Source organism: Lonchura striata, chromosome 1 (assembly GCF_046129695.1).
Source record: "Lonchura striata isolate bLonStr1 chromosome 1, bLonStr1.mat, whole genome shotgun sequence".
Classification (NCBI taxonomy): domain Eukaryota; kingdom Metazoa; phylum Chordata; class Aves; order Passeriformes; family Estrildidae; genus Lonchura; species Lonchura striata.
The window spans coordinates 73,559,506-73,586,029 of record NC_134603.1 but is presented as its reverse complement, the minus strand read 5'-3'; the positions used below and the strand labels follow the sequence as shown (position 1 = coordinate 73,586,029).

The following is a 26,524-nucleotide window of genomic DNA, read 5'->3' as shown; positions in this document are numbered from 1 at the left end:
TAGAGCACATGGGACAGGATTGCCATTGAAACTTCAGTGAGATTCAGGAATTGTCAATATATTAGGTTTTGTCTCCTTGTTCATGGCAGTGTTTTGTTTAAAGCCTTTCTGCATAGCAAAATAATGATTTAATAGTCTTTACATTTCATTGAACGAGTTGATAAAATTTATTAGTTACTTAAATCAGAGTAATGGAGTGATTGCAGGAAAATACGAGGTATTGTAAAGATAAATAATGTATCTAAAAACACAAGATATTTTTTCTTTTATTAGATAATGATCGTATATTGTCATTCAGTTCACGAGAGGGTGAGACTGTAGAGCTGACTAGACCTGTAATGGCTGAAGGTTATGTGGAAGTTTGGCTCAGCTTTCTGTTGAAGGAATCCCAGCTATCCCTGCATCAAGTTATTCGCCAAGCAGCTATGGACATCCAGGAAACAAGTTTTGAGATTATTGCATTTCTTTCTACTTATCCAGCCCAGGTAATATCATTGTTAAACAAATGAAGAATTATTCTCATATATGTATCAAGCTTTTTTCCTGTCTTTGCATTCAAAGTTGCAGCCAGTGTTAAACACAGAACTAGCATCTAATTTTATTTGAACTATCTCAGTCTTTTAAGTTTCAGCTTCACATAGCTGAAGCCAAAATAACTTACCCTTAAGTTCCTGTTTAAAAAGGATGCTGAATTCAATAAATTAATGTAATGAAATTAACACTATTTCTTTACAAGCTTAATACTTGACTACTGGAGGAAAAGCAGTAAAATTGTATGTTTGTTCATATATTCAGGATGCTATGTATTGCTAAAGACTTGAGACTGATCATAGTGTTGAGGGAAAATTATTTTTTAGTAGAAGCTTCACTTGTGATCAGGAATGTTGTTATAAATGGAATGAAGGCTTTCTGAATTACTATAAAAATATTTCAAATTGAAGCACTAATTATTCACTGCCTAGTTATTATTTATATAAAGTATATTTGTTGCATATAGTATTTTTATATATACTGTAAATTATATTGAGCAGTTGTATAAGCAATGCACTGTAGGCAGTATCTACAAGACTGAAGTACAGGTTTAACTGTGTTTATGAATGCAGTTGGGACACACAAAACATAACCTCTGTATGAATGCATAGAAAGTAATTATATACAAATAATAGGAGAAAAATTGCTTTAATTTTTCTGTGTCTGTGAATGTACATTTTAGGTGAAAGAGAAACAATTATGAAGCATATACTTCTGTGTTTCCTAAGGTTGGGTTATTGGAGATCCAAATGATTTGGACAAGAGACTCAGAAGAAGCTTTGACTCTTGCCAAGCAGGATAAAAAGTTATGCATAAGACAAACCAGATTTTCCTGGAACTTCTGAACATGTTGATAGATATGACAACAAAAGACCTTAGTCCATTTGAGTGAGTTAAATATGAGACATTAATCACTATTCATGTGGATCAGAGGGACATTTTTGATGGTCTTGTAAGTATTAAAAAACTAACAATGAATTACGAGGGGTTTTTCACATAATATAATGTGAATTGATAAGAAAATATTATGATACCTACGATCTCTGGCCTCATAAGATAAACATTTATTTTCATTACTGTAATGATTATGTGTCCTGGAATAAAAGTGCTGGTGCTGCTTCAACCAGTCTTAATTTCCTTTTAAGTAATTCAGTGGTTTTTCCTCTCCCCAAGCAATAGCAGAATTTTGTCATGTTTGATGTTGGTCCACTAAAGTTAATAATGCCTCTGTAGCATGATCAGTTAGGGACTTCTTTTTCCTCATACATTTTGTTGCAAGTAATTTTCCCTTTTCTGAACTGCATAATGAATTTCTGCAAGTAAATATAATTAATATAGAGTTATAGTACAGGAAAAAGGTTGAAGCTGGTATTCTCTCTGTTCTACTTTCAATAGCATACCTAATTACTACCCAGGGATTTCTTTATTCACTTTACACCTTCTCATGCTGACACAGGATGCTAAAATAAGGAAAATGAAAGCATTTATCTTGATAACACTAAAGCTAACATACCCTTTTACCTATAGGAAGTCCCGGACCTGATTCTGAAATTAAGCTGTCCAAGTAAAAAATTATTGACTTTTGGCCCATTATTAATAGGCAGCATTTATCTTTTAATTGTAGAATAATTTGTTTTGTCACCCTGATTCTTAAGATTTTCTAAAGCTTTCTGAGGTTACATTCTGTTAGAAAACTTTCACACACATTTTCTATAAACAACATATTGTTTTGCATTATTTCGTGGGGGTGGAGGAAGTTGATGTACTGGTGGTTTGTCCAATGTCTTTGGAGAGGTGGCCCATTCACTCTCCAATCCACTGTCACCTTTGGAAAAGTATAAAAGTTGGAGTCAGAAAATAAACCTTTTTCTTTTTTACCATGCCATTGCAGTGGCTTGTGTTGTGCTTTCTCGTGTCCTATAGTGACATTATTTCTAGTATAATAATTTTATGTAAAGTGTAATTTTTAGATACAAATTAAATGATTTTTTAAAATCCTGTTTTAATATTCAATAGAGCAACTGTGACTTATTCTCAGTTCTGTCGAATTCCTTACATAGTATCAGCACCATGACACTGCAGGAAATATCTTTTTTCCCAATATGCATGTGGTTTCATACAATTCTCATAGCAGTTACAAATATCACATTATATACTTCTGACTCATGCAAAACTAAAGTGGCAGAGAGGACTAAAAGGGATGGCAATTTTAAGGTTACACTGAAATGACTCTTGTTTGAGGCTTATGGAGTGTTAATTTGTATTTAGAATTTTGACACACTCATCTAAAACCTGAAGTTCCTCGCCTAAGTACGTGATTGAACAATAATACATTAGCAATTTTTGTGGTAAAAATCCAGATAGATTCACCACTATCCACTATATTTCACTATGTTTGCAGTGCTACCTTTGAATCTAGTACTTAGATGGTACAATATAAATTTGAAAGTAAATGTTAACAATGAATGCCACAGCTTGTCTTCCCTCTCTTCTTAGTGCTGCATGCATATCAAGACCCCTATGGACTTTGAGTGGCTGAAACAATTTAGATTTTATTTTAATGAAGATTCTGATAAAATGGTGGTTAAGGTCACTGATGTGAGCTTTACATACCAGAATGAATTCTTGGGCTGTACTGACAGGCCAAGACAGGTGAAAAAGACTAATTTTATTCCTTTAATCTTTGTTGCAAAACCTCAGCTTTTACAAGAGCAATTTTGTCATTCCTGTTGGATGCAACATTGATCTCTACAGAGTTTATTCTTCACAGCCTTGTCAAAGTCAGTACTTTGATATGGAATGCTTGAATATTTTTGTTTCTGTGCCATATAATGTGAATAATCTTCTCCCACATACTTGCACTGGTCTCTACTTTCATGATGTAAGTGACTTGCATTCTTATGTACATGAAGCCAACATACCTGAGGATCTGATATATCCAACAGATAAAATATGTAGAGATATAAGACAAAAGTAGGTGTTTACAGACAAGCTAATGAAAAGAGCTAAGAAAGAACAGACAGGTAAAGTAAAAGAAAGAACAGACAGGAAAAGCATTTTTTATTCAGCTGCAGTAGTTTGGAGATCTTTGATCTAAAAGGATGTTGAAAGAATTGCAATCCTATTATCATAGACATATACCTGTCTAACTCAAATAGCACAAAGAATGTTTTATAATCTATCATTGGCAAAATAAAGGCATTGTTTGGTTGGTTGTAGTCTATTTTTTTAACTATTCCATACAAAAAATTCTAGAGCTAGTCTTGATATATAATTATTAGCTGGTGTTTTCCTGAATTATGCATAGATGGTTCATTTATGAAAATGGGATGCACTGTGTGATCAAATTTCAAAGATGGATGAGAAAGAAAAGGTTAGACATCTTTCATTATTGTACTCCATGGAATAATGTGTTTCAAAGCTACTCCAGATAAAATAACTCGGTATTCAAGCTATTAAAACTAAGATTAGGCAGCATTTCTGTATCTGCTTTCTTCCCTTCTTGTGATCTTACAGATTGCTGATAATTGAGGATTATCTGTTCTCTCACTTTATGTATGATGAAATGAACCTTAATATTCCCTGCATCAGAGACTAAGTGAAAGGGTTTTGTCCTTACTGATCTAAATTTTAATTAGTGGAATATAATTTCAGCACTTCCCTTTTCTCCTTAAATCAGACCTTGTGCAAGTTCCTCTAGCACTGTATAGAAATCTATTGATAGTTGCCTTTTAGATGTTACATCACTTTGGCTCAAGCTTTGGGCATGAACATGGGTGGAGCACCTGTGGGACCTGCAGGAACCGGAAAAACTGAAACTGTGAAAGATACGGAAAGGTGCCTTGGAAAATATGTAGTGGTCTTCAACTGTTCAGACCAGATGAATTTCTGAGGACTTGGAAGGTTCTTCAAAGGTAAGATGTGTACCAAAGGTAAGCTGTTGGCCAGTCAATTATTTTCTGGGGTGCATAAAGCACAATATAACAAACTAGATAGAGAAAATGGTTGTTCCATGGTACTTAGCCTAGGTGGCCTCATCTTAAGTACTCTGCAGTTCTGGAATCAACAATACAACAACATATAAAAATATTGGAATATATCCAAATGACAGTGATGATTGTACAATAATCAGGTCTAACATGGTACTTGCTAACTCATATGTCATTCAGTTCTTAGAACTGATTCACTGATAGTTTGAGAACATTGAGCATTGCCACAAACACAGTTTACAGGATCTTGTTTCAATAATGTCAAGCACATGCAACTAACAAATGCAGGCAGCACCATAAATACAAGTTATCTCAATTTCAGATTGCTTCTATATGGCAAATTCTGGCTCCCAAAGTATGACTTATGCTACAATTACAGAAAAATTGCTATAGAGATATAGGTAGGAGTAGCTAGTAGAAATAGGACCTAAAAAAATTCAGATTAGAAATGCTTAGGTGGGACATTTTTCATATCTCATTGTTATAATAGAGGCAAAAATTCTGTAGAGATATGGTGGTAAGTTTGCATGGGAATTAATTTTGACATGTGACTTAAAGCCAACAAATTATTTTTACCTACCAAGATGGCATATTCCTTTGCTGATTCTTCTGTTTGTGCAAGGTACACTCAACTTCAACACCTGTTTTTCCTTTCCAGAATCCAGGATATGCTGGGTGGCAAGAACTTCCTGAAAAATTGAAGACCAATTTCCGTTCAGTGGCTATGATGGTTCAGTGGCTATGATCGTCAGATCATAAGTTAAATTGGCTAGTTGTGGTTTCATTGCTAATGTTATGTTGGCAAGGAAATTCTTTACACTGTACAAGCTGTGTGAAGAACAGCTGTCCAAGCAGGTGATTATATTCATATGATGCAACCTGATTATTTTAGGGAAAAACTATCTGTGAAGTCACAAAATATTTGTGTGAAGAATAAGGAAAGGTTCATGTTCACTAAGTAAACTAAGAGACACTTGCCCTTTAGTAATGCAGCCCTCTGCTATCCTGGAGGATTAACTCCTGCTGCAGGTTGTTGGTGAAAGGATGGGGCTTTCATGCAGAACACTGCTTATTATCAAGATTTAGTTTTAATGAATAGCGGTGGCTGAGACAAATAAAGGCTTTATTGTAGCCTTTGTTGGTCTTACAGAGTGGTTTAAGAGGCATTTGGTTTGTGCTGCCTGTGCTTGTACAGATATTTCTCAGCTTCCAAGGGCCACAGAGAATTCAAAATAATTCTGATAAAGTATTTCTCAATAGTCCTTGGGAACCCTGTCTTGATTCAATGACTTATGATTAATTTTTTTTTTTTCTGTCACACCTTAGTTTTAATAGATGGTAGCAGATTTGGACAGTGAAGTAGCCCGTAGTCATACAACCAAAAAATAGTTAACGGATGTTTGGAGGCAGTTGAAACACATGTACCACTTCTCCTACATATCCATCCATGTCTTAAATATAAATAAGAACTCTTTCATCCCTATTAACTTGGGGGAAATCTTCCCAAACTTCACATATCTTCTAGGTGCATTATGATTTTGGCTTGCAGAATATGTTGTCTGTGCTGCGTACACTGGGAGCAGCAACAAGAGCAAATCCCACAGATACTGAATCTACCATTGTCATGCATGTTCTGAGAGATATGAACCTGTCTAAACTGGTAAGTTCTGAGGACCTGATAAATAATTTAAACTGCACTTTGGAGCTATGTGATCACTAGAAGATTGTATGTGACCTTTACACTGAATCTAGCTTGGAAATGTTTCATTCTCTGAGTGGAACATTTTGGCTGGGATGGAGATGAATTTCTCATAGTACCCTGTGTGGTAGTGAGGAGGGAGTGAGCTTTCTGTTGCTTAAGTTTCTACCTGGGTTTAACCTTGAACTGTTCAGAATTATTTTTTGCATATTTTCCCTGCTATCTTTAGAAGACAGCAACAAAATAGACATCTATGAAGAAACTTCTTTAGAAACTTTGTGCTTAAGTATTTAGTAATTCTTTAAAGAATCTGTTATTTGTAGTAATGAGTACCATTTCACCTGTCTAAATAGCTAACAACCCTCTTCTGTTTCTGTGATACATCATCTTTTTTTTTACACCAAATAAAATAGACAATTTTCTAAATGCTATTGCTAAAATCTACTATAAGAAATTCAGTCTTCATGTTAGTGGTTTATTTTGACAAATAGTATCATGTCTTTCTGCTGTGTCCTTCTAATGTTTAGCACCTAGAGGATTATTATAGGTGGTTCCTTATGTTCTCAAGAATTTCTTTAGGTCTTCAGCACTTAGGGATTGTTCTTTCTAAAGTTGATAAAATAAACAGAATAGGTTTTAATCTGTGTGGATTTTTGTTTTACCTGATTTTCTCTAGATTGATGAAGACAAACCCTTATTTCTGAGTTTAATTGAAGATCTGTTTCCAGATATCCAGCTTGATAAAGCAGGCTATCCTGAACTTGAAGTAGCCATTGATAAACAGGTGATATTTCTCATGATTTATGGTGCTCTGGTATAACTGTCATGAGGTGACATCTAAGAAAATACTTCTTGTGAAGTCTGGCTGGCAATATTCTATTTTACTATTTAAGCTTTTCCATAAATCTTTACCACTGGCATAGTATTACTAAGCTTATTCTTCAGGAGGTCAATGAATTGGGATTATAGTGTCCTGTGGTTTTCTTGAGTCATAGTTACTGAATTTGAAAAATGCATGTATATGACCTTACGTTATGTGACCCAGGATTTAATATTTATCTAAAGTCCTGGCAATTAGAATATTAATTTGAGAAAAGTTTTACTTAAAATTACATCTCTTTTGTTTAATTTCCCATTCAGTAGGGCCATCTTAAGAATACAATGTGTATATATATTATAGATACATTATAGATATATCTAACAGATAGATTATAAGTACATGGATTATATGTATATAGAGGCTGATTTACTTTATTTTTCTGAATGTGTATTTGAATGCCAAATATATCTCCTTTTTCCAACAGTTTTTTTTTTAATATACAAAAAGCCTTTACAAAGAGTATAGTAATCTGTTGATGACATATCTATATCTATCTCTATTTATCTATCGATATCTAAAGGCATCAAAATACATTTTGTGCTCTAAAATAATGGTAATTTGGTTTCATGTCACTGTCTCTTAGATGAAGGAATCTGGCCTTGTTTGTCATCCTCCTTGGAAACTGAAAGTTATCCAGCTTTTTGAAACCCAGAAAGTAAGGCATTGATTGATGACACTAGGACCTAGTGGTGCAGGAGAAACTACCTGCATCCACACCTTAATGAAAGCAATGACAGGTATGTTAGTACTTTATATTGTAAACTGTTACTGAACTGTTACACTGTAAACTTTAAGCCCCATTGTTTGTTCTCAGAAAACAGTTGCTTCACTCTGAGAATATATTACTGGAAGAATGAGTTTGTATGTTCAGATACTAATTATTCCAGTAGCTTAAAAATGTCTGATGTTCAAAACTGTATGTTTCATATCCTTCTTTACATATTATCATACTTTTATAAGAAATTCTTATTCTAGATGGATTAAGAAAGAGGAATACAGTCTAGGTAGGCAGCACAGACAAGTGATTAAATAATCTCCTGGGTTTTGCTAAAGTAATGCTGGAACCTTTTGCTAATCACACAATGCATAAGACAGGGGCTTTGCAATGTAAAATAACTGGTTTTATAACCATAAATTCCTGGTTTAGACAGTGAAAAAGTCTTCAAAGTTATTAACTTTGTGTCCTTGCTGGGGGCTTGAAGACTCTATATGTTTTTTTTTTTTTTTGTCATCTGCATTTCTAAACAAAAATATTAGTTGAAGAATATCTGCTTGATCTTATTAAAATTAAAGGCCATAGCTTGGGGAGAAAAACATCTCTTTTGAGGTAAGCTTGTGTTACCCCATTTCACAAGTTGCTTATATGATTTTCCAGAAGTAAATAATTTCTGTAAAAAATAGTTCAAAAATAGTCTCATACATGCAGTAATGAGCTGTGCTTAAGAAACACTGTAAACTTTACATTGCAGTGGAAATGACTGTTCCATTTAGGAAAAAAAGCAGAAAGAACAAAGTTGCATTGAACAGTTTTCCCATATTTTTTTTCTAGCATTGAGATGTGAACTACTACCAAGATAAAGTCATCTCACTACTTTTTTCAAGGCTGATCTTCTCACACAACCTCATGGAATGTTAAACTGATCTGTCAGGCTTCCATCTTACATTTTAGTGAAATCTGATGATAACAAAGTTATTTTAAAATAAGTTTTTTTTCAGCTCTTTCTTTCAATATCTTATTATTGGCTCCTGGTTACATTTGAATATTGGGTTTTTTAAAAGATGTCCAACATAGTAATTTTTAAGCTGTTGCTAATGAGATAAAAAATAAAGGTTATATGGTCATGGTATGCCTAGATAGAATTTGTCTGTCTAAGAGAATTCACAAGGATATGCCAATATTGTATATTTTGCCTGTTCTAAGATGTGGGCAAGTGCACAGAAGGATAAAATAATCAATCATCTGTCTGGTATTATTCATTGGGTTTTAAAAATGTGCATCCAAACCAAATGTTTTAAAGTTCTACTGTTTGATAAGCCTTCAAAATATTAAACTAAACCTTGAATAAATTTCATCTTGCTGCTTTTCTTTTCCCCATAAAGCTATGAAATGTGAATTGAATATTCAAAAGTTTCAGAACTTCATTTTACTTTTTTTTTCCTGTTAATGAATTTTGTATAGCAAGAGAAGTTTTTCAAGTAAATACACAAGTTCTTATAATCATGAATGCATATTGAAGCATACATTTGGGTGTAATGAGTTTAAGTTTGTCTAAGTTCTTTTACTGCTGAAAAGAAATGTAAAAACTAACTGATGGTCTGGCTTCATAGATTGTGGACAGCTACATTGTGAAATGAGAATGAATCCTAAAGCTATAACTGCTCTCCAAATGTTTGGACACCTTGATGTGGCAACAAATGTTTGGACAGATGGAATATTTTCAGCGCGTTGGAGAAAAACTTTAAGAGCAAAGAAAGGTATTGTGGTTGACCTTGACTTGTCTCCAGGTGCCCATGAAGTTGCACTACAACTCCTTTGCCCAGATGGGCAGGGTAGAGAAGATAAATGGAAAACAACTCATAGATTGAGATAAGGCAGTTTACTAAAGGAAAAGCAAAAAATTTGCATAAGCACAAGCAAAGAGAAAAAAACCAATTGTTCTCAACTTCCTATCAGCAAGCAAAGTTCAGCCACTTCCCAGGAAGTCGAGCTTCAGCACACATAGAGTTTGCTCCAGAATGCAAACATTGTAAACAACAGAAGCTCCACTCTCCTCCTTTCCTTAGCTTTTATATCTGAATAGATGTCATATGGCATGAAACATCCTTTTGGATATTTTGGGTCAGCTGACCTGGTTGTGTTCCCTCCCAAGATCTTGCTCACCCCCAACCCCTTGATGTGGGGAATATTGAGAGGGAGCTGTTGCTGTGCCAGTGATGCTCATCAGTACCCAAAACTCTGGTGTGTTATCAACACCTTTCCAGCCACCAATGCAGAGCACAACACTATTTAGGGCTGCTATGGGGAAAGGAACTCCAGGTCAGCCAGACTGAATACATGTATAATGAAAAAGGCTTCCATTCAAAATAAAACAAGAAAAAGCCTGAGAAAAGAAAAGGCTTTGGGAAAACTTTATAAAGCACAATAACATATTTTTTTTTTCTTACATGGAAGCATTGGAAAATTGCTGGAAGAACTTCTCTCCCTTTTACAGTCTCTATTCTAAATTCTTTGTGTTCAAACAGTGTAGTCTAAGAAATACTACTTCACTGCATTTACTGAATTCTCTCTTTTGTATATTAGGCCCTCATGTGGAAGGAAAGTGGAAGATAAAAGTCAGTTGCCCCAGTAGTGGTTGCATAAATATTTTGATGCTGTCAGGATTTCTACCTGTTCTCCAGATGCCATATTAAAAGGAAATAAATCTTATCAGTTGTGTCATACATAATCCATCTCAAATGGCACTATATAATTCTGTTTAGGCAGCCAATATCTGCCTAAAATTATGCTGACATATATTCTTAGACTGCTATTTTAACTAAATGAGTGACCTTGATAGGTTGATTCTAGATGGTTTCTTCCTTTTTTTGTCTGAAAATTAGTATGCAATCTTATAATTATGCCTCAGAAGAAAAAAATAAAAGAAAATCCTAACACTAGTTGCACTAATTTCATACAAAAATTCTTAGTCTTCAGAACTAGATACTTTTAAAATAGAAAATGCCTTTCAATTTAATTTTGGTAGGTGTGTTTCAAATCTAGAAATATAACACCCTTGAGAATGTAACATGTAACTATTGATTTTTTTATCTTTTCCTTCAAGATGAAATATATATTAGCACACTCATATAACTTCCTCAGATTTATTCTGTAAGAGTTCTGTAATATCTCTTTATGAGTCAGACTCCAGACTATCTCATGCTTGAGATGCCTGAACTGTAGCTATAAAAACCCTCATATAAAAAGTTTATCATCTGTTCCATATCTCCTTGGTACAATGCTAGCAAAGCTCCAAGCCACCTAGGCCTTCATAATAAACACTGACTCTGAAGGCAGAAAGACACTCTCTGGCTAAAGAGATGTCTAGCAATGCACAGTGGGGCAATCTGCTCCCTAAGGGGTGGGCAGCCAGGAGACAAGGTGGGGTCTCTTTCCAGCCAGGGTCTGTTGTTCTGTACCCAAGCAAGGCAAGCAAAACAGACCGAGACTCTCCTAGGAAACAGAGGCAGGCTTTAAAATACGTTTCTACTAGTAAATGGAAAGCAATGGAAAAACTTAAAAGGAAGATGGGTCAAGTTTAGGGACAGAACAAATGACAAGAATCATCCCCTAATGGGCATCTTTTACTTACGACAGTGTGCATGCTCTTTGAAAGAGTGATTTTTCAAGTTTTCCTTTCATTTAATTTCTCTACATTTATAAAACTCATTGAAAACAAATGAATGGTGTTCAAATATATCTGTAGTCGTTATCTTCTTTATGTTGTTTCATGTAACTTGAAATAAACCTAATTTATTACTGTCTTGAAAACTGAATCCATAAAACATTTTCAGAGTATTAAAAACTGGTGACTTATGCTAATGGCAATTTATATACTGAAGAATGGATAATTATTATGAATAGGTGACAAAATGAAGTACCCAACTGAAACTGAGTGGTGGAAATGGTAGTTGTATTAAAAGCTGAGATGGTAGCTGTGTGCATGAATTCAGAATTAGCTAAAAATTTGTTTTCAGAAGTAAGAAATCTGGTCCTTGAAAGAAACTAACACTTCATCTATAGGTCTTTTTGTCTGTTATGTTGCATTATAGGTCACCATATCTGGATAGTTCTTGATGGTCCAGTTGATGCTATTTGGATTGAGAACCTTAATTCTGTCCTGGATGACAACAGGACTCTAACACTAGCAAACAGTGATCGGATACCTATGGCACCAAATTGCAAAATAGTCTTTGAGCCTCATAATATTGATAATGCTTCTCCAGCAACAGTTTCAAGAAATGGGATGGTGTTCATGAGCTCATAAGTTCTCACCTGGAGTCCTATCCTTGAGGTAGAACAGCTAAGTGTCTGGAAATGCATTGAAAGTTTTACTGGTTATTTCTTCAACACTTCACTCTTATTACTGTAGGACCTATTTTTGTGCCTTTTGCTATGAAATCCCTTTTTCTCTTTATGAACTTCTAGGTCAGTACTTAAAATAGCAATGTTCCTGGTAGTTTATACAAGAGTGAATAATTTTTAAAGGAACGTAGTTAATATATTACACTTTTAAGAATATGGCAATTTTACTTTGGGACAAATTTGTAATTAAAAGTGTTTTATGCAACTGAAGGACAACTCAGTTTTTGAAACACTAACTGCTTGGTAGCCCATAGTACAGCTTCAGATCAAGGAGAAAAAAAGAGTAAAGCTGATTCAGGGAACTTGAAATCCTCAAGAAAATAGACATTCTCTTGATGTTTCTTAAAATGTATTGCAGTTGGGATGTAGATCTAGAAATAAAGTCAATGCAGCATCAAAACATGTAATTTTTAAATAGATGTTGTTACTTGGTTATCTGTTAACATGCCTAGAAGCAAAGTATCTGAAGAACCAGGCAGTAGTAACTGTATCTCTGGCATGGAGTGAATAATTCAGAAAAACAGAACATGTTTCAGGCGTGTTTTGGAGTCAAAAACCACCATATAACATATTGAAATATATCAAAGTCATTTATAAAGTACTTTTTTTCCTTTTATATGTCATCTTTCATCTTCCAAAACCCAGTAAAAATAAATCCTAATTTTGACAGAATGCTTGTAACAATATAGTGAATGACAAATTCTGAGACTTGAGCACAGTGCTTTTTTTTTCATGTAGTAAAAATCTTGGTAAAGATGCAACATGAGAGTTCCCAAGAATCTACCAATGTTCCATAGTAATATATTTCAACAAAGCTTTCATCATTTTCTTCCAGTTTTCTTTTCTTCTAAGACAGCAATAGAGACAGTAGCAGTTAAAAAAAGTTGGTTTCTCAGTTGATTAAGCCCTATATTTCCTTAGAAATTTATCAATGAAGTACACTACTCAGAATTAATACTTTTTAATACTTTAATTTTTTTTTTCTCTGCATTTCTTCTTGTCTAGGCCATATTGTTGAGAACCTTTGGTTAACATTATTTTGCTTTGATGAATGTGGTCTGTCTCCTGAATAGCAATAATGAAAACTTTCTCCTGCATGGTTAATATAGTTATTGCTGTGATCATACAGATAATTACTTAATTACCTTACCCTGAAGCCCAAGTATATTTCACTATAATTCCAAATTAAATTCCTTTATATGGGATTTAAACTTTAATTTAAAGATGGGAATTATTTCCTGTTTATGAAATTGGAACACCATCCAGGAGTTTGTAGTGTGTTTGCTTCCCTGTTTTTCAGGCTCAAAAGGATAAAAATCTATAGTTACTATGAGCTAACAGACTAAATTTTACTGTCCTCCTTTCTAGAATGTATCACATGAACAAGTTTTTTTAGAGATTAATGTCTTACAGTCTCATTCAGTCATTTAGTTTTCTAAATAAAATAGGATACCAGTGGAAAATGCAACAAATCCTCACCTAGTTAATGTTTACCTAATCCTATGAAAATACAGCTGACCTGACATTAACTTTCAGGCGTCAGCCTTTTGTAGTGATTACTCTGTTATTATCAGACTTCTTATTTCTTTAACCTGCAAAGGTTCTCATGCTTGTAAGTTTTATATAGCTTGCTGTTTATAAGCAGATTCCTTGCCCCTAAATCCCTGATTTGTCTGGCAACAGAGGAAAATTGGCTTGTGGCACTGCTTAGAACCACTGTCCTTAGCAAAATAGAGGTTTCAGCCCAGAAAGAAATTGAGACAGTATGCTGTAGTCCAAGCCCCAAGTGCTAGGCAGTGCCTGGTGCCTCTCTCTGGGACTGGAGGCAGTGGAGCTCCTCTGGGAAAAGTGAAGCCAGGGGATGCGTTTTGGTGAGCATAAATTACCAAGGTGAGGAAGACTGTAAACTTGTAATTTCTAGCAACGGTCACAAGATTTCGTTGCCACCTGTGGATCTGAAATGGCCAGTCAGGTACAATGCCTGGAAAATAGGTGAGGAGCAGCAAGACCCATTAGGCAAGGCACCAGAATCCTGCTTAGCCTTAACCCATTAGGAGGAAAAGAAATGGGATTGTTGTCAGGTATTCCTTCCTGTCTTGGAAACACCTGTGTCTTGTTGACTCGTTGCACACTTGGAGGTTTGCTGCTTGAGAGGAACTGAGGGTTGCTGCAGAGGGCTGATACTATGTTTTTCTAGTAGTATCTGAAACTTTTTCCATTTAGAATGATATTAAATCACATGGAAATTTTTATTCAGTCACAGGTCTCTGCAACACTTGAGAATCATCACTAATTCATTTGATGAGTTTCTTTGCCATGCCCAAAATATTTGTAGTCCTATTATGGAAAAAGTGTTTAACAAGTTTCCTAAAAAATTGGCTGGCAAAACTTCAGTTTTACCAACGCAAATACATGCAGTAAATACAAGTATGTTACTGCCAAGTTTTATTTTTATTTTTTTTTAATTTTTTAAATTAATATGGATACTCGGGAAAGTGTAAATTTTGAATCTAGGACAGTGGCTCCCCTGAGATTTCACTTGTGTTATTCCTTTCTGTGCTTTCAACTCTGTATAGGGCCTACTGATCTTAGGTTCTCCCAGCTCTGCCTCCTTGCATTGTTTGCAGACAACCACTCCTTGGATGTTAAAGATTGTGCTAAAGATTCAGCTGCAAAAACAGCAGAAAGAAAAGCATTTTAATTTGCATTGTCACTCATGGTTTACCTCCTCACAAATGAGATGCAGGCTAAATTTAGTTGTGTTGAAGAGTTGTATGAAACTAGTTTTCCTTAATCCATAACCTTATGGTTTTAGTATATTTCAGTGGTAGAAACAGACTAAAGAAACTTTTTTTTTTCAACTTTTGGATTACATAAGCAAAATTATGTTCAATTCACCATGAAGTAACCTTTCCAACTGCCCTTCCTTTCCTCCTTATAAAATTTGCTATAAAATTGAGGGCTATTGTTATTTATAATTTGTTCCAATAGCATTTCTTTGGGTTTTTGGTTTGGTCTTGCATCATAGATAAAATGTCTTGATGGCTTTTTCAGTATACCTCCCTTGAAATCTATTTTTTAATACAATACACTTCATATTCCAACAGGTCAGGGTAGATGTTAACCTTGCTGATTCTCAGATGATGAATGAAACAGTACTCATTGATATTTCAGAGGAACTTTAAAACATGATTAATGACAAATATGGATAACTCAGGAAGTTGTTGTATATATTTTTATTTTCAATCCTTACCATTTGCAAACAAATAAATATAGCTGCCTCCTTGGATACATTATTATGACATATGCAACTTCCAAGTTCAGTGAAATAGTTCTCAAGTTCATGTTGCTGTTTTCATGTAATATGCTTCTTAAGCAGTTTATGCAAAGAGATCAAAGGTATTTGATCCATTACTCGTCAACCTTCTCTAAAGCAAACACATCTTATCAGCTTTTCTACTAACCCCTAATATTTTTTGAACAATCAGTGAATTTTGGATATCTATTTTAAACACTTCTGTATTTTAATTTTCATCACTTTGTTTTCCACCTACCCATTTTAGAAAGGTTTTTCATAAATATCCTTATTTATAATCAGTCTCAAAATTTATTTACTTTGGGAAGTCAATGTATAATTTAAAAATATTATGAATGTAGCTGAACGGATAATAGAAGCACAATATAGTTGAGTTTGGAAAGAACCTCTAGAAATAATATTGAATACAACATTAGTCAAGTCAATCTAGAGGAGTTTGCTGAAGTCTGTGTCCTGTTGAGTTCTGAGATGGAGACTTCAGGAGCTCACTGAGAAGCCTACTCCAGCTTTAACTACTTTCACAAGAGAAAAGCATTCTATGTTTAAAGCAAATGTATTTGATTTCAATTCATTCAAAATTTTGTTTTGAGTTTTGGGGGTTTTTGCTGGTGATTGTATTTTATGTAGGAAGTAAATTTATGGGATGTAAATGAGAAGTATTCTACCCTGCAGATGAGAGAAAACTTCAAGGTAACACCAAGAATCATGTTATTACTTTGAATTAAAGGCATCAAAGAATGAATCCTCTTCTATGATCTTAAGAAATGGGTAGTTTATTTAGGTTTTGTTTATCCATCATTACAAATACTGAGATACACAAAAGAATGCTAAACACACCAGCAGACCTCCCCCCGATGTCTTGATTTTTTTTTGTGTATCTGCCAGATCTTTCAGGTTATCCTCCTCCCCATTAGAAATAAGGTGTAGAATAAAACAAATTTGTGTTCAGTACATATTGTTTGGTTTCTTTGCAGAGTTTTTGGATACCTTTCACAACTGTTGTGATTAAAAAATATTTGAAAATAATTATTTTTGTGCTGTTAAACACAGTTTTTTCTTTTCCATTCTCTTCATATTTAACATCCAGTAGGAATTATGAATACTTCGGTAAAATTTGATCCTCTGTTAATTAAACCCTTAACTTAATTAAAACTTAACTCCCTCCCTTCCTCCCCCTTCTTCCATTCTGCCCCCAAAAAATCAATATTCCACACTTCCTGAGCCTTTTGAATTACTGTACTTTAATTCATTGAGACTTGCTTTGGGAACTAAATTTATGCTTTACAACAGGGATTTTTGAAAAAATGTTCTTTTCAAGAGGCTGAAATTCTACGTCAGCTGTATTCTTCATCATTCCCAGACTTGTACCGCTTCAGCATTCAGTCTCTTTATTGTGAGACTGAGATGTTGGAAGCCTTTGTGATTATGCAGAGCATTAATATGCTGCAAGGCCTTATCCCACCTAAGGTAGGTAGTGTGAATGTTTTTCCATATACTTAACATATTGTAGATAATTTTAAGTAAAAAAGTTTTATGAAGAGAGATTCTTTAATGACTTAGAATGTCAAAGGAGATGCAGGTTAATATGGAATGCCTTCTGTTTCTTTAGAAAATAATAGCTGGGATGTGATCTCTTTCACAGTTTTACATTTGGATTTGATGTTAAGCACTGGTTTATGTTAAGCACATGGAGCATGCATTGACAGTTCTTTTTTTACTTTTGGGTGATTTGTTATCAGTTTATATTGATTCTGTCTGATCATTGAAGACGTCTCTAAATTTATATGCAACTGAAGACTTCTAACCTCATGTTACTAATGATTATCAAGTAGAGTTTTCAGGCTGTTGAAAATTAAAACCTAACTCAATACTTCAGGAGCAAGGTGGGGAACTGACTCCAAAATATTTGGAAAGGCTGTATATGTTCTCTCTCATGTGGAGCATAGGAGCATTGTTAGAGCTGGAGGACAGGTGCAAAATGGAATACTGGCTTTGAAAACACACAACAGTAAAGCTTGATCTTCCTTGTATCCCAGAAGCTAGTGAAGATACAATGACTATTATGCGGCATCTGATGGTTAGTAACTCAGCAGGGTGATATGGGGTAAAATTAAAAAGTTATTTTATAATTGTGCTTTTTTAATAGAGAATTAATCCAGAAGTATTTTATAGCTTTTCTTCTTTTGTGTCCCTTAGCAAGTTTTATGGCTATACTTTACTGGTGTTGTTGTGTTTAGCGTTTTCCCTGTTTCCAGGGAAAAGTCAGAATGTGGATATATTACCACAAAAGCTGCATGGACTTTGTGGTGAACACATAATCCTTGTTGTTGTCATAATTTATGTAGAAAAGACGAGTAAGCCTCTTAGATACACTTGAGGGATTCTATGATTATATGATTCTATGAATTTTATTCTGGATACACAGAGAGGGACTTCTGTACGTGAGACAGAAGCATAGACAGATGAGTGAACTGAATGGAAAATAAACAAAGTGATGATGCCTAGTATTTCTAAAATATGAAATTAATTTCTTTCTTATTACGTACATGGATGCACTGGAATACACATGTTGAAGAATATGCATATCCCACTAGTGGTACCCCAGAGTATGACTCAATTCTTGTGCGTAATGTTGACAATGTGAGAATGGATTTCCTTATTGGAACCATAGCAAAACAGGGCAAGGTACTTTTTTTATAATTCATATCAAAGCACTGCCAACAGAACACATGAGAAAAGTTTTGATTAGCAGTGAAATATTATGTTATTGAAAAGGAAAGACTTATTTTTTTTTTTTTTTAAGATATAAGATAGTGTTTCCAGAAGCTACTTTCATGCAAATGTGCTTGAACTCTTGAATAGTCACTACTTCCAGACTTTTTTGTCTTGTTCTCACCTCTTCATTCTGTAGTGGAAATAATTGTAATTATGTTGAGATCAGGTCAGAATGGAACAAATTTTTTCATGTACTGATGAAGGGAGAAGCACATAGGTCAGGAGGCTCATATCTGACTCTGCTGATTGAACTCTGCCAGCATGGGGCAGTTACAGAATTTATGTAGCTTTAGGTTATGAAACCCTATTCTTCACCAAAACTGTGTCACATAAGCAATTGAAATTTCACAGATACTGAATCTCTAGATGATTAAGCCCTTTTTCAAATAATTAACTCATTTCCTTTTTAGTGTGACTGTACTGGATGACATGACCATTAACAGCAAATATTTTTAACTTGTCAGGCCTGCAAAAATCTATGAAACATTAACTATTTTACTTCTACATATCTCTTCTGAAGCATTCACTTTACATATTTTTTCTAGTTTATTTTCTGTTTAAAAGCTAAATGGGACTGTTGAGCCTTTGCCAAGACACACAGCTCTTGTTTCATCTTATTTCGATGTTGTCTTTGTCTAGGCTGTCCTACTAATTGGTGAGCAAGGAACTGCGAAGACTGTTATAATCAAAGGTCTTACATCAAAATATAACTCTGAAAGGCACATAACTAAGAATTTGAGTTTTTCATCTGCAACGACCCCATTCATTTTTCAGGTATAGTACTGATTAATCTTCTCATACAAGAAAAGTCTGATTTGCCAGGAGGATGCTTCTGAAAGTAATTCTAAACAATAAAAAAGCACCTGTTCAAATGCTCCCAAGTGTTCTAATGCATGATTTAAGACTTCTGTAAAAAAATAGTTCCTTTCAACTTTTTCAGTAGCTTTTGAGCTGTTCTTGGACTTTTACAATAACATGTCTATTATTGTCTTCATCATTTTATGTTTTTGTGTCAATTGTGTCTGTTCTCACTAACTGGGAAGAGCTGTTAGATTTCACTAAACACCATGGGTAAAATAAGTGGTACCCACAACAATCTGTCATTAAAAGTGTGCTGTCTACAATTTAATGTCATTACAATTACTCATTAAAAAAGTAACACATGCAGTGGAGCTGCTCTACATACAATTATGAATGCTTAAATCCCAAACTGTACTGCCTGTCCAGAATTTCTACCAAACTAATTTGAATTATTTCAAGTGTCTTTAACCTCCTGGCAATGTATTTGTGGAATATTTTTAATGCAGTCTTGTATGCCATGCCAAAGCACTGTCTGCACTGTAAGTGCGGTGTATAAGCTTGATGAATCAGCTATCATTTGCCTGTATAGCATAGTAGAAACTACTAACATGTTATATAGTATACAAACAAGTAGTTTTGGTCTAAATTTCCTTTGGATTTTTTTTCTTCTATTCACTGGGCTATAAACAAAAAGTAACATATTTTTATAAAATAAATGTAGATTTAATTTGTGATAGGTGAGATTGTGATGATCAGGACATCTGAAATAGATGTACAAGACTAAGTCAATTCTCTGTTAACAATCGAGATCAAAATATTCTGTTATGACACATGCTTTAAAATTACTCTAGCTTCTTAAAATCTTCGTCTAACTGATGCCAGTTGTGTAAGACTGGAGCCCAAGCATAGTGTAAGAATGCAGATATTTAGGTTTATACTGAAGAATAATTATGTATGGTTAAGTGAATTTTCACTTAGGATAGACTAAATAAAATCTGGACCTTAAGAAGAACATAGAAATGGAAAGATGACAAGAAGAACAGTAGAGGCAGGTCTACCATTAGGCAAAATTTTCTCATCAAGTGTATTTATATATGTGAGTTTATTAGAAATATATGCTTTTATGAAGTCCATTGATACCTCCTAGAAAGGTGTTCCAGAATTACATCTTCAATTTGATCTTTATTGCTAGCAATCATCAGTTTTGCTGATAAATTAATAAAATGAAAAGTTTGAAACCTATTCAGGTTTATGAAAGTGTTAGGCATGGTTGCCTACTGTAGACACCAGACTAGTGCTGTATACCTTGAGATTTCAGACATTCTAGTTGAACTAGTGCAATTACCTCCAGCAAATGCCTTGTCTAAACCTCACTTAGTAAAATTCTATGTAACAGAACCATCAATGTGTTTAAGTGATTGAATCATGTATGAAATGAAGTGACCTTTGTAACTATGCTGCTAATTGCTTTTTAACAGCGTACAATAGAAAGTTATGTGGATAAGTGCATGGGCACAACTTATGGTCCACCTGCAGGCAAAATGATGACAGTCTTCATTGATCATGTGAACATGCCCATAATCAATGAATGGGGAGATCAGGTTAGTTTGTGGAAGAAGAAAAAAAAAGACAAAAGGTTTTCTTTGCTTTTATGCTACACTGTAAAATTGGCTTCTCAGTCATTCAGAATAGGGTGAACTTGATATGTAGTACTTTAATTTTAAACAGTCTTTTTAAAGAACCCATCTGCATTAATTTGTCAAGAATTAATTGAAAATAAATATGCTGACAGCAAGAAGAAGTTTGAGTGCTCCCTAGAACGTGCCTGTATAATTTTAATAATGTTTTTTAACAACACTCACAATTAAAAATAAGAAGTCTTTGGCACACAAATCGTGATAGTGAACTGACCTTGTGGGCAATAATTGAAATACTGTGAAACCTGAGAGGTAAGACATGTCTTCTCTGCTTCAGACAAAATGGAAGTAATCTTTTTGTATATTGACAAAGTTATTCTGAAGCACATTGGTTTGGAAACTAATGTTAGAATTTCTATAGGTACATAGCTATAGGATGTATTCTCTGTGTGGTGTTTTCATCTTGTCAAACAGAAATGTAGGGTATCCCTTTATAGCTAGAGAAAAGGATCTTGCATGCTTTTGTATGGAAGTAGTTCTATTATTTCAAATTGAAAACCATGCTTGATATTGTTATATATCCAACTTCATACAAATATTTTGTATCATTTGCAACATGATACATTAGTTTGGGCTTGATTGAAAAAAGATGCAAAGATGCATTATTTTGGGCTTGACTAGAAAAACTGGAAATTTTGTTTTAAAAGAGAAGTATTTCCAAGAGCAATGGAAATCATGCAGCATTCAAATGAGAGCAAATTGTTGTATGAATGATTAGTTCTAAATGGGGGTACCCTTCTAGTCCCATGATTTTTATCCTTTGATTTTATCAAATGTGCTTATTTGCAGTGCAGCTTTATCCTGAAGCAAATAAGCAGAAGTTTAGGGAACAAGATAGTGTTATACTCTTTCTTAGGTATTTCAAACATAGTAAGTATGTTTTGCATTTCATTCACTTGTATGTATAATATTGTCTTATACAAAACCTGTTTTTTTACAGGTCACTAATGAGATAGTTAGGCAACTGATGGAACAGAAAGGACTGTATAACCTGGAAAAACCCGGGGAATTTACCAACATCATGGACATTCAGTTTTTGGCTGCCATGATCCACCCTGGGGGAGGTTGCAATGATATTCCACAGAGGCTGAAGAGACAATTTTCAGTGTTCAACTGTACTCTGCCTTCCAATTCTTCCATTGACAAAATTTTTGGTAAAGGGAAATTAGCTTTATATCCATCTCATTTTTTAAAATAATAGTTGATTTTCCCTTATCATTCTATTGGTACACATTATTGTTAAAATTGAGGCTTAGTTCCCCTCTGACTTGTTTATCAGCACATTTTCCTTTAGTAATCACTCCCCACCTGCAATGTCATCAGTCTGTAAATTTTTTAGGTTCAGTCATGTGTCTGAAACTCTTGGTATGCTCATATTTAATAAGAATGACATGAAGGTATTGTTTTAGTGACAATGCTGGACAGTAGCTCAGGTGCTGCTGCTGCTAAGAATAAGTTACTAAAGACTAGGCTTTCACAAAGAATGGGTCATACTGATTTCAGGAGATTAATTATTCAAGGCCTGTGGAAACTATTTTGTGAGAAAAAGAACATTTTAACATGCTGTTAATTAAAAGCTAAAATAACCACTGAGTAAGTGGCAGAATGGTGTTAAGAATGGCTGAATCAAAATTTGAATAAACACTAGAAAGCCATTTTAACAAATCTGGAAAGTTTCTTGGGATTGGAAAAAAGAAGAAACAGAAGCTTCAGATAATCATTGCTCTTGGTGTTGCACTAACGTACCTTTGATTTGGCAATCTTTCTTTCCACAGGTGTAATTGGAGAAGGACATTACTGTAGTGAGCGGGGATTTTCAGATGATGTGAAGGAAACAGTAGCCAAATTGGTTCCATTGACACGCAGACTGTGGCAGATTACCAAACTAAAAATGTTGACCACACCAGCCAAGTTTCATTATGTCTTCAACCTTCGAGACCTCTCGAGGATTTGGCAAGGAATGCTGAATGCTACATTGGAAGTGATCAATGAACCGCAGGTAAGTGTAGCACATCAGTGACCTTATTATAATTAATATAGAAAAGGGGATGAGAGTCTATCTTGGCATTTGAATTTGCTTTAAAAAAATGCAACCTTAGTGGTTTTTTTGGGGCAAAGGTGTTCCAGTCCAGCTTTTATAGCACCAACTGAAATGACAAGTTTGTTTCAAAACAATGAAAAAACTCATTTATTTTGTCATAACGGTTTGCTCCTATCTCCTTTTCCTATTACTGACAAATGCTAGTTTATTTGAAAGAAGTGAGAAAATAAGTGAGAAGCAATGAACTCACTTTAATCCAATGAAAATACTTATATATTGATTAAAAAATTGAATAGTTCCTCCTCTCCATTAGTATCTTGAGACTTTCAGTCACTGCCTAATTTCTGTCTAACAAATGGTTTCTGGCTTATGTTTTAAAAAGAAGTAGTGACAAGTATTACTAGTACTTTTTTTTCCATAATCCATGTTTCTTACAGTAAAACACAATTTCTCTTTTAATTGTTTTAAGGAAAAGCCATTTAGAATTTTAAGCTCTGAAACATTTAGGGCTGAAAAAGCAATGTTTATGGTAAATATGGAAAATTTGTTAAATATTTGGGTTATATAATAGCTTTACGTACAATGTGCATCTCTGTTGAATAAGCTCCTGAATTCTACTGCATCTAAAATTTAAAATTCAGAATGGATTTTAATTTCTGCAGCAAAAAACATGGAGCACTTATGTATTGTATATACACACTTAATGTGTTTTGAAGTGTAAAAACCCAAATACTATAATACTATTGGTCAAAATACTATAATATAAATTTACATATTAGTTCTGAGACTTGACATCGTATGTATCAATTGTACAAAGTGCTGTAGGCTGAACAAAAGGTCTTCAAGAAGTATCTGGAATTTTTTCTAGTATTGTAAGGTAATAGTATAGGATTAAAATCAGTGCTGCTGGTATTGACAGCCTGACAGGTTCTTCTTCATCCTGTGACCAAATGGAGAGACTTTAAAGGTATATTGAATTTGGAGAAGGGATAATATAAACACTTAAACATTTTTTCTTTGTTGTTTTTCTCTAACTATTTTGGCTGTAGCATAGGGAGTGATATCTGTGTTTGGCATGAAATTCTTCATGCCATAATGCTTATATTTTCACCCACCTTCTCTGTAATGGCCAGTTAGAAAAGTGTTTTATCAATACATAAACATATTAACTGGTATGGATATGGTTTCAGGGCTGAGGGAAAAAAATCTTCATACACTTCATTTTGGAATGATAGATTAAGGCTTCTTCCATAGGTAACTGAATATAATCTTAAATTGCTATTGGCCAGAATAAGAAGCTCAAGGTATCTCTTCTAAAGAACCCCCACAAATACTATTTCTTTTTTAATATTAATGTTATTTTTAAATTAAGAAATGAAAGTAAAGCTTTAAAGTTGGTTTAGTGTTTTTGCAAGCCAAATGAGGTCTTCAGTACAAGAGAGACATAGAACTCCTAGAGCATGTCCAGCAGAGAGCTACAAAGACAGTTAAGGGACTGGGGCATCTCTGGGGACTGAGGGAGCTGGGTCTGTTCAGCCTCAAAATGAGAAGACTGAGGGAAGACCTCATCAACGGCTGCCAGCATCTAAAGGAAGACCATCAGGAGGACAGAGCCAGGCTCTGCTCAGTGGTGCCAAGCAATGGGACAAGAGCCAGAAACTGATTCACACCTGAACATGAGGAAGAACTTCTTTACTGGGAGGGTGATGGAGCCTTGGAACAGGTTGCCCAGAGAGGTTGTGGAGTTTTCTTCACTGGAGATATTCAAGAACCATCTGGATGCAATTCTGTGCCATGTGCTCTAGGGTGACCCCGCTTGAGCAGGGAGGATAATCCACTGCAGTCCCTTCCAGACTGGCCCATTCTCCTTCTGTGATTCTGTGAAATGTCTCCCCTCCCCTTTTTTTTCTTTTTTTTTTTTTGTTACGTAGGTGCTGATAAAACTGTGGAAGCATGAATGCAAATGTGATATTGCTGATCGTTTCACAACCTCAGAAGATGCTAATTGGTTTCACACAGCTGTGGCAAAACTCATTGAGGAGGAATTTGAAGATCCAAAAGCTTTGCTGCATCATGAAGCAGATGCATTCTTTGTTGACTTCTTAAGGGATGCACCTGCAAGAATGGGTAAAGATTGACTTTAATAATCATGGAAATGATTGGAATAGGCAAGGAGATATGATAATCATAGATATTAAGAAAAATATGTTTTAAAATCTCATACTAAGTGTATGCATCAAAAGTGTCTGTTTTGTTCAGTGGCTTTGAAGGTAGTCTACGTTACCAACTGTGGCACATTTTTATTATAATGAGATTTCTAAGTCTGTATTGATATTCAGGTTGCCTGTGTAAGAGAGCCTTGCTTTCATTTAAATTGGTGTGGCAGAAAGAAGAGCCAAATAGTCTTCACGAATCTTTATTCCAAAATGATAATGGAAATGTGTTAGAAATACCTTGAAATGGTGGCGTTGCAGTACTAGATAAAGGATAGCAATGTAGGTAACATGTCCTAAAAATCTGATAAAAAATTACTGTCTCTGGGCTAATCCAATAGTCTTTAGGAAATAACTGTTACATGATTTTGTAACAAATGACTATTAATTCAAATTTTCCCTAATGCTAGTTACACCTCTTAAAAAACCCATTTGACTTTCAGCAATTCCTTTTTGTCTTTCAAACAAAAACAGGGTGACACTGACCTCCCTAATTGACCTGGGAATATTTATCAATTGTTGCAAAAGAATAGAAAACAGTTACTTGTGTTTAGGAGAAGGCCATTGGATGATTCTATTATCTATGTTGGTATCACTGCAACGACGGAGAGTGGAGGCAATAAGAGACTGGCATGAATGGCCAATGCTATTTGAACCTTTCCTTGAACAATTTAGAGTAGACAAAAGGCAGTGACAAAAGGGAATAAAGGATAAGATATATTTCATTAGAAGGAATCAAAGAGAAGTAAAAGTAAACTGGTGTAAGAAAGGAAATAACTTGCTAATTTTTATCAGTATAAAGATGACTGAAAAGTAAGTCAGAATGCATACTGAAAGGATGAAGAGTGATCTTTAGTACAAAAATTTAAGCCCACACTAGAAATCATCATATTGAACTGAAAAAGAAATATAAAATAATAAATGTATTTCTCAAAATTATTGGCCTTCTTGGTGACAGATTAAATGTATCTGTCCTGTAATATGCCTTTTAGCATGAAACTTCATCTAAATAGAAAGCAGGAGACTCTCATATAGAAAGGCTGTATTTGGCCCTTAATAGATTTTGGGACCTAACCTAAATCCTGAGCCTTGAGAACCCCCTTTCTGTTTTTGGCTTTAAATGAAAAGAATAACAAGTGTAATTTTGTTTTATTTGTCCCTATAATGGCATTTTGTATTTCCCATTATGATGGAAGTGTGAGAGCAGGACCTTGATTTCTGAGCTCTTAAATACATAAAGAATGATGTCTGACATTGACTTCAGAGCCCTATGCTCAAATTAGTAATATGTTTACTGGTATTACATAATCTTTTTGTCTCTGGGTTGTAAAAGTACAATGTGTTTGTCCCTGAGAGAAATACACAATGATTTAAATCTTAGTCAACTTTTAGATCTTAGCTTCAAAGGAATTGTTAGTGGTGCTAGTGATCTCAAGACCCTTCATCTATTCAAAGGTATT

The 26,524-nt window shown here is 34.5% G+C and overlaps 1 protein-coding gene across 1 annotated transcript in view; it reads left to right on the top strand.

Moving 5' to 3' along the window:
- The window catches only part of DNAH5 (dynein axonemal heavy chain 5), a 127,811-nt gene that overhangs the window by 54,278 nt on the left and 47,009 nt on the right, over nucleotides 1-26,524 (top strand). Inside the window, 21 exon segments of the mRNA XM_077788575.1 lie at nucleotides 274-485; nucleotides 1,260-1,335; nucleotides 1,338-1,483; nucleotides 3,028-3,183; nucleotides 4,256-4,546; nucleotides 5,179-5,254; nucleotides 5,257-5,375; nucleotides 6,046-6,180; nucleotides 6,896-7,003; nucleotides 7,683-7,836; nucleotides 9,428-9,574; nucleotides 11,909-12,150; nucleotides 16,828-17,004; nucleotides 17,414-17,588; nucleotides 17,591-17,614; nucleotides 18,080-18,222; nucleotides 18,952-19,086; nucleotides 20,592-20,714; nucleotides 21,751-21,964; nucleotides 22,586-22,809; nucleotides 24,783-24,978. Coding sequence (XP_077644701.1) covers nucleotides 274-485; nucleotides 1,260-1,335; nucleotides 1,338-1,483; nucleotides 3,028-3,183; nucleotides 4,256-4,546; nucleotides 5,179-5,254; nucleotides 5,257-5,375; nucleotides 6,046-6,180; nucleotides 6,896-7,003; nucleotides 7,683-7,836; nucleotides 9,428-9,574; nucleotides 11,909-12,150; nucleotides 16,828-17,004; nucleotides 17,414-17,588; nucleotides 17,591-17,614; nucleotides 18,080-18,222; nucleotides 18,952-19,086; nucleotides 20,592-20,714; nucleotides 21,751-21,964; nucleotides 22,586-22,809; nucleotides 24,783-24,978 — 3,273 coding nt within the window.